Below are 19143 nucleotides of genomic sequence, written 5' to 3' on the forward strand. Positions count from 1 at the left end.
GTCACAGCATTACAGTTACAGACGAATCCGAACCTTTTATTTCCCCTTCCTGCAACGGCGCCTTGCCGCCCTGGCTGCCCCAGGGAATGTTTAAAATTGTGACCCCAGCACACTGGTCGTTTCCTTCCAGCCAGGCAGAGAATCCCCGTTGGGTTTTCTAGATTATTCCTTTTCTTTACATTTAATGTGTATCAGGGTTGAGAACCACGAACACCAAGAACCAAATTTTAAATTTATGAAATGAAACATTATGAATTTAACCATCATTATGGACTTAGAGTTGCAGCCTAAAATATGCTGGGCCAGAGCAGCGGCCCGAGTAACTTCCAAAGTGCTCTTCCAATTTTTATAAAATCTGCTCTTGCCTCTATACACATACACATACACATACACACACTCTCTCTCAAATGCAGAACAAGAAACACTGCAAGCAATGCTCCCTCTGGTTCAAGAAGGTTCTAAAGACTACTTCTAAATGGCTCTGGGAAATTTTTTTTTTTTTTAAGCAGCAGGTTAATTTTGAAACAAACAAACAAACAAAAACGCTAAAACCTTGCCCTTTCGAAACAGAAAAATCTGCAATAAAAGTTATAGTCCTGTAACGTGAGAAATGTTGTCAGTTTTGAGAAATGATATCCAGATTAGCAATGTGTCTCATGGTCGGCCTTCCGTGAGGACAGTTCCAGGGATGGTCCATCTCACCCATATGGGTGATGAGTTTCTTCATCTCACTTGTGTTAAGAGCAGTTCCGATCATCACCTGAGTATGAGACAGAACGGTTTCAAGTTTGACAGAAGAACAGTAACTCTTCAGATGTCTTTTTCTCTAAAACAAGGCTGGACGAGATTACACCTGAAAAACAACGTTCCCTGAAAAATCTTCCCCCAAAGAACCCTGCCTTCCAGTATCTTACCCTCCACCTTCCTGTGACATCCAGGCCCTCCTTGGCTCCTTCCGGGCAGCACACCTTTTCTAGAGACGTCAGCCGTACCCGTCCAGAAGCCTACCAGCCAGGCAGCTCCAGCATATCTCCATCCCAGCTGCCCTGACTTCTCACCTGGGCAACTACAACGGCCTCCGGCTGACCTCCCTGCTTCGTCACCCACCCTCACCCCCCCACACATACACCTGGTCTGCACTCAGCAGGCAGTGATTCCTTACAAAGGGATGTCAGACCACGTAGCTCCTCTTCACGGCCCTCCCTTCTCACCTGAATAAAAACCCAAGTGCATCACCTGATTTGGCCCCACTGGTCCTTGTGCCTGCACCTGCACGTGCTCCCTTCCTTCCCACTCCAGCCACAATGGCACCCCCTTTCCTCTTGCACAAGTACATAAAGCAAGCACCTGCCTCAGGACCTTGGGACTGGCTGTGCCCTCGACCCGGGAGACTCTCCTCCAACATCTGCTCATCTCACTCCCCTCTCCCTTCAGGCTTCTGCTCAAGTGGCCCTGCCTCCTCTCAGTGGAAGAGCTCTCCTTGTCTATTCCCCTGCAGCCCTCGCCCTGCTTTTCTTCCATAGCCCATATCACTCACTATCTGACCTATACATGGAGATGAGCAGACGCCACAGCAAACAGAAACTGAGGCCCTGAGAAGCAGAGAGGTGGTGAGAGGCGACAAGCCTGAACCTATCCGTCACCTTCTTTGTTCCGCATGCCAGTCCTCATGTGCCTTGTACCTCTGCGCCCCCAGGACCTGGAAGAGGACAGGCCACACAGCAGGAGCCAAAGACTAGCTGCTGAATAAGTGAAGGAACGATGTCCCGGCCCTTCATATGGGCCAGGTGATACAGACCCACTTACTCTGCTGGGACATCAGGCTAATGACCAACCATTGCTACCACTTTGCAGCACCCATCTGAGCTGTGAAATAATTCGCAGTGCTTCACCCTGTGACGGGCTTGCTGACCGAAGGACTGCGTGACCTGCTGCAGTGCTGCTTAGAGTAGGCAGCAACAAATCTTTATCTGCTAATGTCATTACCCGTAAGGTCCACAGACGATCAATGTGCATGAAGCTACCTGCTCTGGGATCAACGGAAGAGCTCGAAGAGGAAGTAGAGAGAGCAGTAATTATGGGCCAGAGGTCAAAGGTAACAGACTGCTGATACTGACAGAGTGAGGAGGCCCTACACACACAATGACCCACGGCAATCGCTGTCACATTGACAATGCTGACTGGTCAGGTGCAGGACTGATGACTTCTGGGGACCACAAGCTGACCCTCCAGGTCCAGGCCGAGGAGCTTCCTTTACTTACAGACTTTCGACAGGCTCTGGAGGCGAACATCTGCCTGACGCGGGAAGGCCGGCACATAACCCCAGGGCTGTCACTTAGCATAAAGATCAGTTCATCTATGTCCTGGGGTCCAAAGGTCCAGCTTTTACTCGTTGGCAAGGAAATCAATTTAGCCCTTTCAGTGACTGGAGCTAAAAGAATAAATTTGGAGAAAATTCTGTTATTTGAAAAATGCATTTCGTTTGAGTGCCCCTTGTAATGAAGATTTGAAAGAGAGGGCAGACACAAAATGCTTGTTTTGGGGACCCGTCTTCGTCTCTTATAAAATACATTCATCTATGTGACCTCAAAGATCGTTCCCAGCTCGGGAAGGACACAATTCTACAGTCCTTAGTAATAACTTACCACTTTCATCGATAACAAAATCAAAGCCATTCTTTCTGAATATTTCCAGATTTTCTATCAGAACAGCTTCATTGACGGCAGTTAAGTTTAGAGTCTGAGGTCTGAAAAGCAGAGAAGAGATTCGAGCCATATCTTGAAATCAAACATTTAGCTATAAAGCAAAAATGAAATCAAAACAATACTATGACTCCTTGAATTCATTTTAAAAAGCAACAAGAGTAACAACACTTTACTGAGCCATGTGCCTTTCCTGTCACAAAACTTTCTGAGAATTTCCTTTTAATTTAATTTTGTTTCAAGTTAAAGTTGCGACAAAAGGAATTTGCTTTTCCTCAATCTGCCGTCCCACCCCAAGGACCCAGTCTTTTTTTTGAATCCTCTCCTTAAAGATAATAATGTAACATAAAAACGCTACTTTTCTGCCTCACAATAAAGACAATTTGAAAAGTTGGGTTAGGTCATTACAAGCATTTAAAAGCAGAATAAATAGCATTTGTTTTGCCATCTTGCCTCCTGGTTTACTGACTGCTTAATAAGGCAGACACTGCGAAAGGAGGAGTCGGAACGGTGAGCACACAGGCCTGGTCTCTGCCCTCATGGAGCACTTGTCTAGTGGAGAAGGAAGGCACTGCTCACACGGATGAATGACAAGCACAAAGTACACTAAGACTCGGGAAGAAGAGACACGCAGTGCCACAGCGGCGGAGAGCAAGGGAGACTGGACCTGGAGAGGCGGGTCAGGGAAGATTTCTCTGAGGAAATTTTACAAGGTAGCTTATTAAATAGCTTTACTATTACCACTTACTCCTACTGAAAATAAACATCATGAACGCATTCCAGGGGAAGTATTCAGTAGCCGAGGTGTATCGGCCCAGCTGAGGGAGTGTTTCATGGGACATCTCTTCATGCTGGGATCTACTTCTGCTGGGATCTGAGTTTATTTCTCTGTGTAGTTTAATTTCCCAAATGAAAACCCATGACGTCTTCTTCTAACTTTGCTTAAGAGGAGGCTTCTGGTTTACTCGCTATACCATCACACTGCCTGCAGTCAACTGCCAATTTGGCAAAGGAGAGAGAAATACCCGAATCTGCAGGGACTACCCCCTGGGCTTGATCTCCTCGCTGAGGGCTGACGCAGGCAGTGCCGTCTTCCCAGACACGTACACTCTACGCACTGGAACTACACGTACTGCGGGCCACACACTGCCCCTCATCCAAAGGCTTTCCTGGCCAGCCAGTGATCAGCATTCTGATGGCTACAAAAGTTTGCTACTTCAGGTCACAGCTGTGTGACCTTGAGCAAGTTCCTGACCCTCACTGCATGTGCCTGTTTTATCACCAGTGAGATGCTGATGGTAACAGTAACTACCTCCTAGGTTTGTGAGAATTAAATGAATACATGTATCGTGTTTCCCTGAAAATAAGACCGAGCCGGACAATCAGCTCTAATGCGTCTTTTGGAGCAAAAATTAATATAAGACCCAGTATTATATTATATTACCCAGTCTTATATTATATAAGACACGGTGTATATTATATTATGTTATGTTATGTTATGTTATGTTATATTATATTATATTCCCGGTCTTATATTAAAATAAGACTGGGTCTCATATTGATTTTTGCTCCAAAAGACCCATTAGAGATGATGGTCCAGCTAGGTCTTATTTTCGGGGAAACACGGTATATTGCTTCAACAGTGCCTGGCACATCGTAAGCACTAAGTGGCAAGTATGACAATTATTATGTAAAAAGTATAAAAATCTGCTGTAGGGATGCTTATGGCAAAAAGTATATACACCGGGGGTGCCAAAAAAAAGTACACAAGTGGACAACGTTGCTCAAGCAGTAGTGCGCCGTAATCAGAAGTGTCTGGACGCTCATGGTAACCACTTTAAGCACCTCTTGTCATTGCAGAAGTCAAACATGACTTGTATTCATCTTTTGTTATCAGTATATATTGAGTATTACAATTCTAATAGTTTTCCTTCCTTAAAATGTGTATACATTTTTTTTGGCACCCTCTGTATATAGAGATACACATGTAAGCTGTTAGCTCTTAAATTTGGGGGGTGAAACGACAGTGGAAATTGCAAGCACTGAGAGGAACTTACGCTATGAGCCTCTGCCCCTGGAGAACAGTGTGCTGCTGTAACATCTCAAAGTTGTACTTCTCGTCTGTGGCGTGCTGGTCCACTATGAAGATGTCCGCGTCCAGTTTAGTGATTATAAACCCCAAGTTAAACTGGCCAATGATTTCCATGTCTGCAAACATCGTTTTGCTGCATGTAGAAAATGTGAATTATGAGATAGTTTAAGATTATTTTTCTGATGAAAAATTTCAAGCACCATGATAACAGGTCGTCAATAAATGTTTGCTGAATTAAAATCTCTATTGCAAAAAATGAGTTAATTTCACTCACTGAGAGGGCTAAAAAATCTAAAGATGAAAGACAACCAGCTTTGGTGTTGGGGTCCCTTACGTGTCTTTCCCAATCAAGCACATACTTTCTATGACTGTGTGTGTGAGTGTGTGGTGTGTCTGAAGGAACCTGGCTCTTTTCACCGGATCCAAGTTCACGGTCCCCAGATCACATCCAAAAGTTCACCTCCATTAATTACACACTTTTTCAAGGAAATGTTTCCTGAAGACTTTTCTCAATGTAATTGAGGCACTGTGAATATCAAAGGACTTATGTAATACTCATTGTTGAAGAATTTATAATCTATATTAAGCAAAGGCTGTGTGGTCCAGACTACAAGTGCTATGAAAGTTCAATGTAATTACCAAGTCGCACTGTGTACACACAGCACATTTCAGTAAATGGCGAGACAAAGTTTAAAAAGATAAAAGTATTTCAAAAGAATTCAACATTTTAGTAAGTCACTGTTGTACATGATTATTGTGAAAAAAAGTGGCAGTGTTTTCTACTACAGTTTTAATCCTTTTCTTTAAACTGACCTCCTTTTTCACTTAGCCTTATCCTATGCAATCTTGTAATCACGGGTTTGACTGTGTGTTATAATTTTTCCTAATACACCTTAAAACGAAAAATGGGAAAACAGCAACATCCACCAAAACTGCCATGAATTCTTGGCAGGGAAAAGTCACCGTGGGCTGAAAACCTTCAGGAAGAGGCATGAAATCAAGGAGAGGGCATTGATTCATTTGGACTGATGGAAAGGAAATGCTAAGGAAATCCAAGGGAAAAACATTCTTGAAATGTTCCAGGCAGCAGAACAGCATGTTAAGAGTTCTTTAAAGACAATGTGAGAGGCGATGAAAAGAAGTTGGTGAATGGAGAAAACCTTGCCAAGGGGACACTGGTACGGCTAATGACCAATTTGTGGAGTCAAAGCTGACTCCAAATTTAGTCTTCAAGGGGGAGCAACAGGGGAGGGAGAAAGCAGGGAGGGAAAGAGGCGCTGGAATGTCTGCCGTTCTGGGACATGTCAAGTCCGTGGAGCCGGGACACCCCAGGTGAGGCCACCCTGACAGGCGGCAGGAGCCGGAGGGCCAGACCCTGTGCCCAGGCACAGCCACACCAGCCCCAAGCCCTGGGATGTGGCCACAGCAGAGCAAACGAGGTGCCTAGCAGAGCGGGGAGGGTCAGCCCTTGGCTCTCACAGCAGCTCACCCAAGCGAGCAGAAATACTCTTAAGGAAAACCTTTACCTTATCTCTTTTCTTAGTTCATCTTCTGCTGCCTGATTTTCTCCCGGGCAAATCTTTGCCCTGAACTTCCTATACTGCTGTTCCCCTTCTCTTTGCTGTTCTTGGTGCCATAACTGCTTTAGTCGTTTCTCCAAGAAACTCATAGAGAAGTCAAGGGGCACTATTTTCCTATTAATTTTAATAGCGACATCAACCTGAGACACTGCCTCATTCTGAGTGTTAACCCACTCTTGAGGGATGTCAGAATTTAAAGGCATTCCTTCTTTTTTAAAACGCTTGCTTTTTGAGGCTGAGAGATCAGTTGGCTGGGGCAGAACTCTAAATGTATGTCCTCTATTATCTTGGTCTACACCACATTTCGTGTCTGAAAAACGGTGGTCAGTTTCAGGTAACTTCTCACGAGACTCCACGTTTTCTTGTGAAAACCTGTCTTCTGAGGAGCTTGTTGCACAGTCTCTGCTGGAGTGACTGCCCACTTCTGGGGTGCTCAACCCTTCCTCTGAGCTGGCTGGAGTGCTGCTGTACCCCGAATCCTTCTCCACCTCCACTCCGCCCTCATCCGACCTCACTACCTCTTCTGGGCGGCCTGACGAGCCTGGGCCACAGATGGGCTTCTGGGGGCGGAGGGGGTCTGAAGGGCTGGGAGGCAGCACGTCGCTTTTCTGTCTCGGGGAAACCCGTCTCAGCTCAGCAGCCTTCAGGTCCCGAGGCTTGTTCTCTGCTGTGTGACGCAGAGAAAAGGCCTCTCTCAGTCTCGAAATGGTCACGGCCCTTTTCTCTTCTCCTCGAGTCCCCTGCTTCTCTGGCAGAGGCTTTTCCACTTCTGCCGAAGGCATTTTTATGACATGACCTAAGTAGATATGAACAGAGGAGAGTATCAGGGACTGTCCTGAGACAGAATAAGAATGCTTTGACGTGAACAGGCACTTCACAAAAGAGGAGATCCAAATGGCTAATCAAACATATGGAAACTGTTCTACATTCATCAGAAAGGGATGCAGATTAAAACTGCACTATGAGGCCAAGGTATACTCACCAGAACTGGTAGAATTAAAAAAAACCACAAATGGTCACAAGGATCAGGATCAAACAGAATGCTTAAATGCTACTGGTGGGAGTGGGACTGGTACAGCCGCTTCGTAAAACTCTGGGAGCATCTCCTAAATCTAAACATAAGCACGCCTGCGACCCAGAATCACATGTCCTGTCAGAAATGTCTACCTATGCTCACCAAAGCCATGGATGGGGATGCCCACGACAGCTCTATTTGTTATAGCCAATACTGGAAATAACCAACTGTCCCCAAATCAACCGCGGTATTTAAATATCATGGAACACTGTACAGCAGTGAGAACGAATGAATAAATGAATTGCCACACGTGAGACTTGGATGAATCTCACAAATAAAATATTGAGAGAAAAAAACAACTAGACTGAAGACAACGAGCTGCCGCTGAGCTGCTGGAGGGGCGGCTGGATGGTTCAGTTGGTCAGAGCGCAAGCTCTGAACAACAGGGTCCCCGATTCAATTCCCGCATGGGATGGTGGGCTGCGCCCCTGCAACTAAGATTGAAAACGGCGACTGGACTTGGAGCTGAGCTGCGCCCTCCACAACTAGATTGAAGGACAACGACTTGGAGCTGATGGGCCCTGGAGAAACACACTGATCCCCAATATTCCCCAATAAAATGGAGCCCACTGGGGCTACTGTATGAAAAGGAGGACCAGGGGCTCTGCGGGTGCCAGTTCTTGATCTCGGGGCTGATACACTTATAAGCTGTGTGCATCTGGCGTGTGTGTGTGTGTGTGTGTGTGTGTGTGTGTGTGTGTGTGTGTGGTTATACTTCAACAGAATGGCTAAAGGAAGAGCACAAGACGCAGACTGTCGAGCAGTTTCCTCATGGGCAGTGTCTCTGGCACAGTGCCCGTGAGTGAGCTCAGAGACGCCAGCACCGGCCATGCCACAAAGATGTGGGGCTACCTACCATTGTTCCCCCCCACCCCCCACATACACATCCATGACATCCCGCGCAGGTAAGAGCTGGGAAAGATGGCCCTGCCACGCCGAAGTCAGAAGGTCAGCCGCATTCACAGGGGTGTTTGCGAGCTCCTCTCCCACCACCTAGCAGTGCACCCAGCCCTCGGGGCTTTGTGTCCCCGCCACGTCCTGATTATCAAAACCGTCCAACGTGGCTCTACGAGAGCCGAGAGCTGACCCCGCTGTCTTCCAAATCGTTGCCTCCTGACCCTTGGGCTGTTAGAAATGTCAGGACAGAGCCGCTCTGGGTCCCACCCCTCCTCTCAACCCCCGGCTTATGGCTCCTGGCACCCTGTTTACAAAGCCTCACCACACAGCAATTTCCTCTCGCTGGGAGCAATACGCCTGTGTCACCCTGGCTTTCCACCGACCTTGCGTTTCAGCTTCCTCAGCAGCTCTTTGGTCTTTTCCCATCTCTGAGGACACAATGATGGGCACCGACCACCTCCATCACTACCCAGACAGACATGGAGGTCGGGAGCAGGTTGCCTTAAAAATAGCATCCACCCCAAGGAGTGGATCAACCCTAATCACCATACAAGAACACACATGACTAATTTTCCCATCATGCCCACTGGCTATGATTTATCTCCACCCGTCAGACGGCATAATGGCCAACCCTCCCCTCTGCCACGGGAGGCAGCTGGGGCTCAACTCTGGCCCCTCTCCCAGATATCCCGGAGGACTTGTTTTGGACGAATAAGAATAAAACTAACTACTTCAGTAAATGGCTGATAAATGATGACCAGGTAAATACTGACTGCGCATGTCACCACAGATGTCAGATCAGCTTTGTGGCAACTCTCATTTCAACATGACATGCGGGGAAGAATGCACAGGGCTGACTAAGGGCACACGGCAGAGCAACGGCCTCCAAAAATTCCCTCCTCCATAAAAGAAATCAGAAAACTGGCAAGAGTTGTCAAAATCAACTTTTTCAGAACTCTTGACATGAACAAGAGGCTTGCAGCAATCGGTGAGTCTTGGTAAGAACACATCCCTGTGTACTGAATGTGTTTGCGCGTGTCTCGTTTTAAACAGATTACCTCAAATCTTCAGTGTGATATGTCCTCTCTATTCAGAAGAGACTTTACTTCATGTCAAAAACACTAAGGACAGGATCACAGTGTTTGAGAAGCTGTTTACATACCTGTACTTTTCTTACCTTCAATATCTAACAGCGGCTGCTGACTGACATTAAGTTTGTTGGCATCGTTATCGAACATTCCCATCAAAGACGTCTTTAAAACTGCCAACAAAAGTTTCTCCTCTTGAAGTAAAATTTGCCTTTTATCCGGAGTAACATTTATATCAACACATTCTAAGGCAAAAGAGAAAGAACACTTACTGCATTTAAATTCACCTTTGACAACAGAAATTTCCCTACCTATTTTATTCACTTGTACTTACAAAAAGTACTATGAAAACCATTACAGTGTCGAGATTATTATTCATAAACTGTAAAATACCCTTTTAAATAAATAAGGAAAAGATGAACAATATTTTAAACAGATAAAATATGCAAGAATTTGAATGGATAGATTGCACAAGAAAAAAGCAAATAAATACATGAAAATGTATAATAAAAATGCAAACTAAAATAAGATGTAATTTTATCACTTAATGAATTTGGTTAAAAGTGATAATACCAAGTAATTTGTTGGTAGATGTGTAAATTGGTATAACATGATCATACTCACTGATTCAGTGATTCTAATTCTAGGAATTTATCTTAAGGAAATAATCAAAGATATAGATAATGATTTAATGATAAGGGCAGTATTTAAATTTCCAAAAATTGAACACAAATAGCTAAAAATAAAGAAGTTTCAAATTAAGATATATCCATACATTGAAATATAATGAACACAGCTATTGAGCTCATGTTTCTCAATAATTTTTAATAACATGGAAAAGAAAATGTTCATGTCTAAGGATAAAGAGTATTATATAAAATTACCCAAAATTATTTTCTCACCTCAAAGGACATATGTGTGTATGTATGTGTGTGTGTGCGTGTGTGTGTATATATTATATATATAATATATATATACATATTACATATATTATATACATATTATATATATTACATACATATATTATATGTATATTATATATAATATGTATATATTTCATTATATATTTTTAAGGTGTGCACATATGTATTTCTAAGTGCCTAGAAAAAAATATTGGATAACAATAAACCAGAATTTTAACAATCAAAAGAAACATGAATAATTTTTAAAACCAGGAAGAACATTCAGTCTACTTTCTCCCTTAGATGCCATGAAAAAGTCACATTTTTCTAATAATACAATTAACATAGTTTCGAGTAGAAAGCAGGAAAATCTGTATAAAAAAATGAAAGTTTGTAAAAAGAAAATACATTACCATTAATTGCTACTACAAAACTCTCTTTCCAGTCATATCAGAGCTTTATAATTTTATTTTGTTGTTTTAGGAGTAAGTCACCAATTTTACTGAAATCTCAGTGGAACTTACCTGAATCAACAGAAATGTTAAGAACAACAAATGGGTATTGATGTCGATTATACATGTGATAGACCTCGTTTACAAGCCTGGAAACCTATATACAAAACAAAGATTAGAAAGAATACATGTTCCCTTCCCCCAGTGTTCTAACAACATGCTATTCTAACCAGTAAAGGGATAAATTTATAACAGCTTTATTGAGGTATAATTGGCCTACAATAAATTACACATATATAAAGTATACAATTTGATAAGTTTACAATCAAGATCAATAAGATTACAATCAAGACAATGAACATGTCCATCACCCAAAAAAGTTTCCTTGTGCCCCTCAAAGGGACACATTTAATCACAGAATCCTAAAACTGAATCTTTTTCCCATCTAAAGATGCTCTTGAAGAGATGCCAAATGATGCAGATAGTTTAAATACTCATAAAACACATTCAAATGTACGTAGAAATGTATCTATATGACTTTATGATGAGATTATTAAATGGCATTGGAGATAAACCATAAAATTACACTAATTAAAATATAGGTCAAAAATTTAGAGGTTGAACCGTATCTGGTAGATAGAAGTAATTTTAACGTATCACTGGAAAAAATTACTGAGATACAATATTGCTGATGGTACGAACCACTAAAACCCCATGTAACCCTATCAAGATGATCAGTTTCAGTTTGAGGCAGAAGGAATCTGGGCCCTTATTTTCCTGGAAAATGGACAGAAGGAAGAGAAAATACAGAAGTATATGTGTGTCTATACTAAAAGACTAGACGATGAATGTTTTGAAATGTTTACTCTCTGCAAATAGTGTTAATTTTTATGAAAATAAATATATTGGTTATTAATTTGTACGTACACACACACACACACACACACACAATTGAAACAAGGATACAGTAGACTTTTCTAAATCCCTACAATAAGCTGTTTCTAAATCAAAGTCCTAAGTTCCATGTAAATTGCCTGTGTCACAAAACATTATTAAAAACATTTTAAATACCTTTGCTGGGTCACAAGGCCGTCGATTGATAAAGAAAAACTGTCTGTCTGTTGAACTCCTTCCAACACCGTGAGTACAATGAGAAATGAAACCTGAGATACTGTTCAGTGTTAACAAGGGCAGGGATCCAGAGTGAAAAGGATTAGAAACACATATCATATGGCACATTCTTAAAAGAAAAAGAAATGAAAACATAACACCTGGTGATGTGCTGATAAATACTAACATTTCAGTTAGTGTGCACCTGTGTTCCATTCCATGAATCATAAAAAGAGCACAGACCTAAAGTGCCTGTGGAGTAAATCCACCCTGGGAAAATGCCGTGGATTCAAAATGATTTGCTTCAGCTCTTTTCTCACCTTCCCTGTTAAATCCTTGGCCTCCAGGAAAGGCATGGGTCTCACCCCAAACTCACAGTCTAGAACCTTTGTGCTGTCCTCTCCAGCTGTCCAGGATATCCAACCAACTACTTGTCACCAGGATCTTTCCCACATTCCCTGTCCGTTTAGAATCTGTTCTGTTAGCAAACTTGAATCTGCTCAGGTGTTGGTAAAGTGCTTATTCTACCTCAAGGTTCTCTGTTTCCATAAGAACGATACCTTAGCATAAAGAAATGAATCCCCATCTTTAATTTCAAAAATAAGCCAAAGGCAAGTGGAGGCAGGGTAAGCAGTATGGACCATCCCAGGCCCAATCCCACTTATGGAAAATGTCTATTTTTCTTACACTAAAAGTAATGACGCTGGACTGGACTTAGGGTAAGACGTGAATTAAAGGAAACACAGCCTCTGCTGCTCTCCACCAGATGCCAGCAGTGTGAAACATTATACTTAAAATAATTGTTTAAAGTTATTCTAATTGTTCACTAAACAGAGCCTTTACTATAAAGACTAATTCAATAGAAAACCCCCTTAAATGCACCAGTTATGCAGAATATTATCTGAATTAAGTAACTGACTCCTTTATATAAATCCTCTTTCTCAGCATAATATTGCCTACAGGCTTATAATGGAACTAAGAAACTAAAAGCCTTAAGTCACTATCTTTAAAAACAAAAGACTCAAGAAAAACATGTTTAATTCTCATTTTCCTGGCAGCAATCTACTCACCGAAATAGATTATGAAGAGAATCAGAGCAGCTCAGCCCGAACTCTTCACAGACACTGTCACTAGGGGGCAGCTGAACAAAAGGAATGAGGCTTTGCAACTAAAAAGAAACCAAGATTCTGTTACTTCCTAACAGACATAGAACAGACCTAATTTCAGAATGAAAGATACAAGGAGGGTTTTTGTGTGTTTTCTTTCTGAGTCAACTAGTCAAATTAACAACACAAAGAATTTTGACAACTACTTTTTGCAGTACTATAATAATTCTGATTTTTCACTAACCCTAACCCTAACTTATCCACAATCAATATACTGCCCACAATACTTTATACTTTTTTCAGACAAAGTATCATTTTATTCTCGGAAAGAATAAAATAAAAATGTCCAGCTCTCAACACTGATTTTTATGATGGGCACTTAATAAAAAAATCAATTCTTGGATTTTATTTTCCATTCTATTGGAAAGGAGAATAGAAACCTGCCATAACCACTAGAGCAATAAAATGTTTTTAGATAACTAGTCGCCACTACCTGTTTCTGCCCAAACACAGAGCCAATGTTTTCCTTTATGCTGGAGCTTCCGCTCGTGCCAACCACAAGCTGTCGTTTTCCTTGTCCAACCTGATTGGTGCAGCTTACACGGATGCCCACTGAAATGATACAGTAGGCATGGAAGACCTGGACCATTTTGGCGTACTCCTGTTTAAAATACACAAACCCAAGACTCAACATTACTTAATCTTACAAGAATTACGTGATTCAAGTTATAACATCCACAGCAAGCTTCTCATATCATCTCACAATTAAGGTGAATTATTCCTGACAGAATGACCGAGAATCGCATCTCCCTACGTGGTATAAAAGGGAACTCAGAGGCTTAGGTCCTTAATCACAATCTCCCACTGCTATAAAAATCAAAAGCTCATTTCCTTTGACATTGTAATCCTTCCTCCAGACACATATCGTTGTGGCCCAAGCAATCAAAGATATATCACCAAAATATTCACTGAGACAATCTGTAATTGTGAAAAATCAGAAACCACCTCAGCCACCATCAACAAGGAGTTAATTGTGGTATACACATATAATGGCAGAATGACAAAGAATAAGATGTCTACAATATACTATATAAAAAGTAAAGTTATAGAACAGTATCTATAATACGATCCTAATTGTTAAAAAAATAGAAACATGCATAAAGATTCGATATACCTGTATGTATACATTTAAAGTCTAAAGGATATAAACCTAACTCTGGGAGGTAGGCAGAGACAATAACATTCTACGATATACATTCTATATTACTTAAATATTTCATATTCTGTATTACTTGATTTTGTCACATTAATTATCTTGGAATTATTTTCAATATTTATAAATACATGAAACTACAAGGGGTCTGGAAAGAGACACATCAAACTGTTAACAATGATCATCTATGGCAAGTACAAGTTCTTTGTTCCTATATTTTTTGAGGCACTAGTGTTTTACCATGAGATATAAAATAATAACAATATTAAATTTTCCCTACAAAAAAATTTTAATTTTTAAATAAAAAAGAAAACTTAAAAATTTTGAAGTTTCTTCTGTAGTAAATATATATTTTAATTTAATCAAGTTATAAATGGCACAAATTGCTCTACAAGAAAGTTTTTTGCTGCATGTTTTTAGCTGCATATGCCTAAGTAACTTTTTTGATTAAAAGAAAATACATGTACAAAACTGACAAACACAAGAAGACACCAAAGAGCATATTCATGTATCTAATCTTGCAGCCTTTTTTCTATGCACATTTAGGCCAGTTGCTTTGTTTTTACAAAATACACACACATATGCATACATATACAGTTTATAACTGCTTCCTAAACACAATTTTATCACACATTTAGCTATTTCATTTTCATTCAAATTCCTAAAAGTTGTAATAATTCATTTTTCAGGAAACAAAGAAAAATGATCTCATTAAAAAATATACAAAACTGTTATTTCTTAAAGGATTCATGTCCCATATTAGAATACCTAATAAACATGACCTGATAATTCTTTTCAAGAAAAGAAAAGGATAAATCATCCTCAAGTTAAGCCTTTGAGGGGAAGCAGCAAACCGAGCACGTCTCGAACCCTCAAGGGGAGAGAATCCAGGGGAGTAACGGGCTCTGGTAGCCCCTTCACAGCACATGGACATCACACTCCCAGTGCTCTCAGAAGCTGCAGTCCCAATTCACTGTACCTTTTTTTAAAAAAATAAATTTTATTGGGGAACAGTGTGTTTCTCCAGGGCCCATTAGCTCCAAGTCGTTGTCCTTCAATCTAGTTGTGGAGGGCGCAGCTCACTGGCCCATGTGGGAATCAAACCGGCAACCCTGTTGTTCAGAGCTCAAGCTCTAACCAACTGAGCCATCCACCACCTCTTCACCGTACCTTTTTAATATTCCTTTGAAACTCCTTGTGGCGCACAGGTAGCCTATAAAATAACTGGTGCACGCTGACCGTCGTTCCTCTGGGCCGTGGGCAGGGGCTTTTCTGGACGATTTTCCCATTGTGATCAAACACCAGTCGAGTCCCAACCTTCGCAGACGAGTGGCAAGTAGAAATAGTGACATCACTGGAAGAGAATGGCGGGCACGGCGTGGTCAGTGAGACACTCGTGGGTGCTGGACATCACACGCTCACTTTCTCCCCTCTGTTCTCTCAAAACTCTCGTAAGAGATGATGATCCCTCTGAGATCAGCAAGGGAGTTCAAACAGGTGAGGCGTCATCATAAAATCTAAGGTTTGACCCCTAATAGATTGCAAGCAAGAGAGTTCTGGAAATGCTTTGCTTTGACAAAAGCTTTGATATTTGTTGTTTTGGTTGAACTGCAAAACAATAAAAGATCTGAAAACTTACATTCTTAAATAAAGACTTATTTCTCAGTTTTATTACTAGTGTTCTAACAAAATTTTTAAAAAGGATCCAAAAGATATTACAGTTCAAATATATAAGTAGTTATTTATAAAAATTTAGACTCTCTTGTGTAATTAAATAAGTGCTTTGGTTAAATTTTTTCCCTAAACATTGAAATAAATTAAAACCAATAGCATCTATAATTTCTTATCTACATATTAAAACTGAGAAGTTACTGCTTTAATAAGGGTAACAATTTTTTTACAATACTATTTGCTTCATTTCATTCATTCACTGCTTACATTTCAGAAGCTTTACCACTTAGATCTGTAATAAGATAATAAAATAGAATGCGGGAGTGACAAGTGAGAAACATTTGGACAGACGAGTGTAAACAATGATTCTAATCATACTTCTTAATTTTCAGAGAGATTTTTAGAAGGAGTCAAGTTAGTAGAGAAAAATATTGCATCACCTCAGTGCACAAAGTGAGCTCAGAGCTTCCCCCCGAAAGCCAAAAGTTTCAACCTGAGTTAGGTCAGCAAACTCTTGAATCTTAGAAGTGTGATGTTTCAGAGCTGAAAGAGAGGTGTAAAGTAAGGCCCAGGATATCTCAAGTGCTATAGCAGTGAATATACATAATACCTACCAAAGTAACTGGTTTTGAAAAGCTGTTTACTCAAAATTTTGAGATATTTTGCCCAAATATTTAATAATGGGATAAGAAAAATTCAACTTACTTAAGCCTTCAAAGTTTTCTTCTTCTACCCCGCATCCATTGTCTGAAACTTCAATGAGATCCACCCCATAGTCTTTAAGCCTCAAATCTAAAAAGTTTAAAATATTTATTTCTCAAAGAACTGATCCACATAAAAGCCTTTTTACACTGAAGTATTTATAACACACATAATGGAAATTTGAGTCTTGACTGTATTTATTTAAATGCACTATTGTTTTATTTTTTTATTTCTTAAAGTCCTTCTTGGCTATTTACTAGCCCTAATAAAATAATTTTGTTTTTACTTCCTTTCTTTCAAAAGGATAATTTTAACATAGTCATTACAGAGAACAGGCTCTGGAATCAGACTTCCTGGGATCATATTTTACTAGCTTTATAACCTCAAAAAAAGTAAATTCCCTGTGCCTTAATTTCCTCATTTGTAAAATTAAGATAATTAATAACAACAGCAATAATTCCTATTGCCTAACATTATTCTGCAGATTAAATAAAGTATCCCAGCTATAGTTCTTAGCACAATGCCTGCCTAGCACATAGTAAGAATACAATAAGTTAACAGCTATTATTATTATTACCTAGCTAAGTACTAAGCACATAACTTATTTTATTAATAAATAACTAATTTTAGTAACTCAATTTAAGTTAAAAAAATTTCTCGGTATACTAACACTTGTCTTATTACAGTAGCAAATGTTTCTTGAGTAAAATAGCATAAACTGACTATTTCTTGTGGCCTAAGTCTCCCAAACTTACCAATATTAGTGGCACCGGCATCCACACTATTTTCTACCAACTCTTTCACAGCAGAGCTTAGACTCAGCACCACTTGTCCAGAACAAATCTGATGGACCGATCTCCCATCAATAGGTTTGATGGACTTAGCAAGATCTGTACTAAAGAAACCAGTTACAAGAAACAAAGCAAGTGTGTATTTAATTACTTTCATCCTGGTTTTAACTGTAGGAAACGATTCATTTCTGTTAACAGTCAATGGGCCTAATGTGTTCATTTATTATAATAAGCATACACATTTATTATATTTATAAATATTAAATGTTGTTTTACATTTCTTAAATATCTGTCAAAAAAAATCTTCTGAATACATATTTTGAATGCAATAGATATTTTTAAAATCTAATTATACTGGGGTCTACCTGGAGGAGACACATGTACCTCTCAAGCTATGGGTCAATAATATTGCAAAAATGGGATCTTTTTTCTTAAAAAGCAGCATTTCTCACACAATTTGAAAGCCAAGAGCATGCTAGGAAATACACAGTGTTTATGTCAGTCAAAACAATCTCAGAAACTGGGTACCAGTTATGTATTCCCACAGTTGCCTTTGACTCCCCACTCCAAATCCAGGCTGCCAGCTGCTGCCTCAGCAAAGGGCCTCAGCAGAGTTTGAGCTGCTTTAAAACAGTTTTCCAACCTGTGTGTCTCCACTTTTCTCCCTACTCCAATCCATGCTCTATGCTACCAATTACTTTAGAAATCACAAATCTGGTCAAATAATTTTTCTGCTGAAAAACTTATTAGCATTCCACTGTCTGCTATATGCAGTTTAAAATCTAGTCATAATTGGACCCAATCTACTTTATTTTCTAATTCTCTCTAATCCTCCCTTCAGGAATTCCCCTACCAGTCGTAGCAAACACTGTTCCCTGAAAATCACAAGCTCTCTTACACACTGCACCTTGTCTATTGGTCTCTGTCTAGTCTAGGCTGCTCCCCTCTCCCTCGTCTGTCTGGCAAACTCCTGCTCACCCCAAGACAGCATTCCATATGTTCATCAATTTAGCAATTTCTAGGAAATGATTTAATTGATAACTTGAGTGTAATAGAACACAGAGCCATAGGCTACAGGTCCACTTCTAATATCTATTTTGAGGGGTGGGGATAAAACATTTAAACAGAGCGAATTTAGGTTCAGGAATCCGACACAGAACGCAACAGAGCCAGCGGACGACTCGCTACCCCGAATTCCGTGTAGCTTACTGGCCGGTAATCGCATACTCAAGGAGATACAGAAATACTCCATTTTTTAAAAACTGAGGCTGTGCCAATTAGCATGTGCTTTGAAGCCTCCCCAAAATGACCTTTTTTTTTTTCCCCAAAAAAAGAGAAAAACCAGGTAAAAAGGAAATGAATTCAGTCTACTGGGATTTCATGCCCGGCTTTAGTTCCATGGGCGTGTGACGGCGTCTGGGCACAGCCTGCCTGGGAGCGGGCCGAACCCCCCGCCCACCCTGACCTCAAGTGCCCCCAAAGCGGCAGTGGGTCGGGAGAGCATTGAGGAGCCCACTCCGGGGCCTGCGTGCCGCGGACTAGCCAAGCGCCGTGGTCACTTTCTCCAACTTTGCAGGGTTCTGGAACGCCGTGCGCCCTAGAGGGCGACCGCGAGGGGAGACCGCAAGCACCGCTCACCTCGGTCCCTGGGATGGCTCCATGGATCCAGAGCGTAACCCTCCTCAACATTCGCGACAGTTCCCGCCGCAGCTCCCACGGCTGCCCCGCCTCCCGGCCGCCCATTGGCTGTTTCTGCAACTGT

General features: G+C 41.0%; 1 protein-coding gene across 1 annotated transcript; it reads right to left on the bottom strand.

Annotated features, from left to right (window-relative positions):
* Positions 1 to 15: 15 nt before the first annotated feature.
* On the bottom strand, positions 16 to 19139 carry PMS2 (PMS1 homolog 2, mismatch repair system component). Its single transcript, XM_019716466.2, is given in 16 exon segments — positions 16 to 760; positions 2262 to 2431; positions 2646 to 2746; positions 4760 to 4927; positions 6321 to 7170; positions 9524 to 9679; positions 10861 to 10945; positions 11860 to 11959; positions 12969 to 13066; positions 13498 to 13665; positions 15388 to 15571; positions 16329 to 16431; positions 16594 to 16680; positions 17346 to 17485; positions 19020 to 19055; positions 19057 to 19139. Coding segments are annotated over 16 exon segments (2658 nt in total). The 5' UTR covers positions 19125 to 19139; the 3' UTR covers positions 16 to 616.
* Between the last annotated feature and the right edge of the window lie 4 nt (positions 19140 to 19143).

The sequence above is a fragment of the Rhinolophus sinicus genome, linkage group LG10 (assembly GCF_036562045.2).
Source record: "Rhinolophus sinicus isolate RSC01 linkage group LG10, ASM3656204v1, whole genome shotgun sequence".
Lineage (NCBI taxonomy): Eukaryota > Metazoa > Chordata > Mammalia > Chiroptera > Rhinolophidae > Rhinolophus > Rhinolophus sinicus.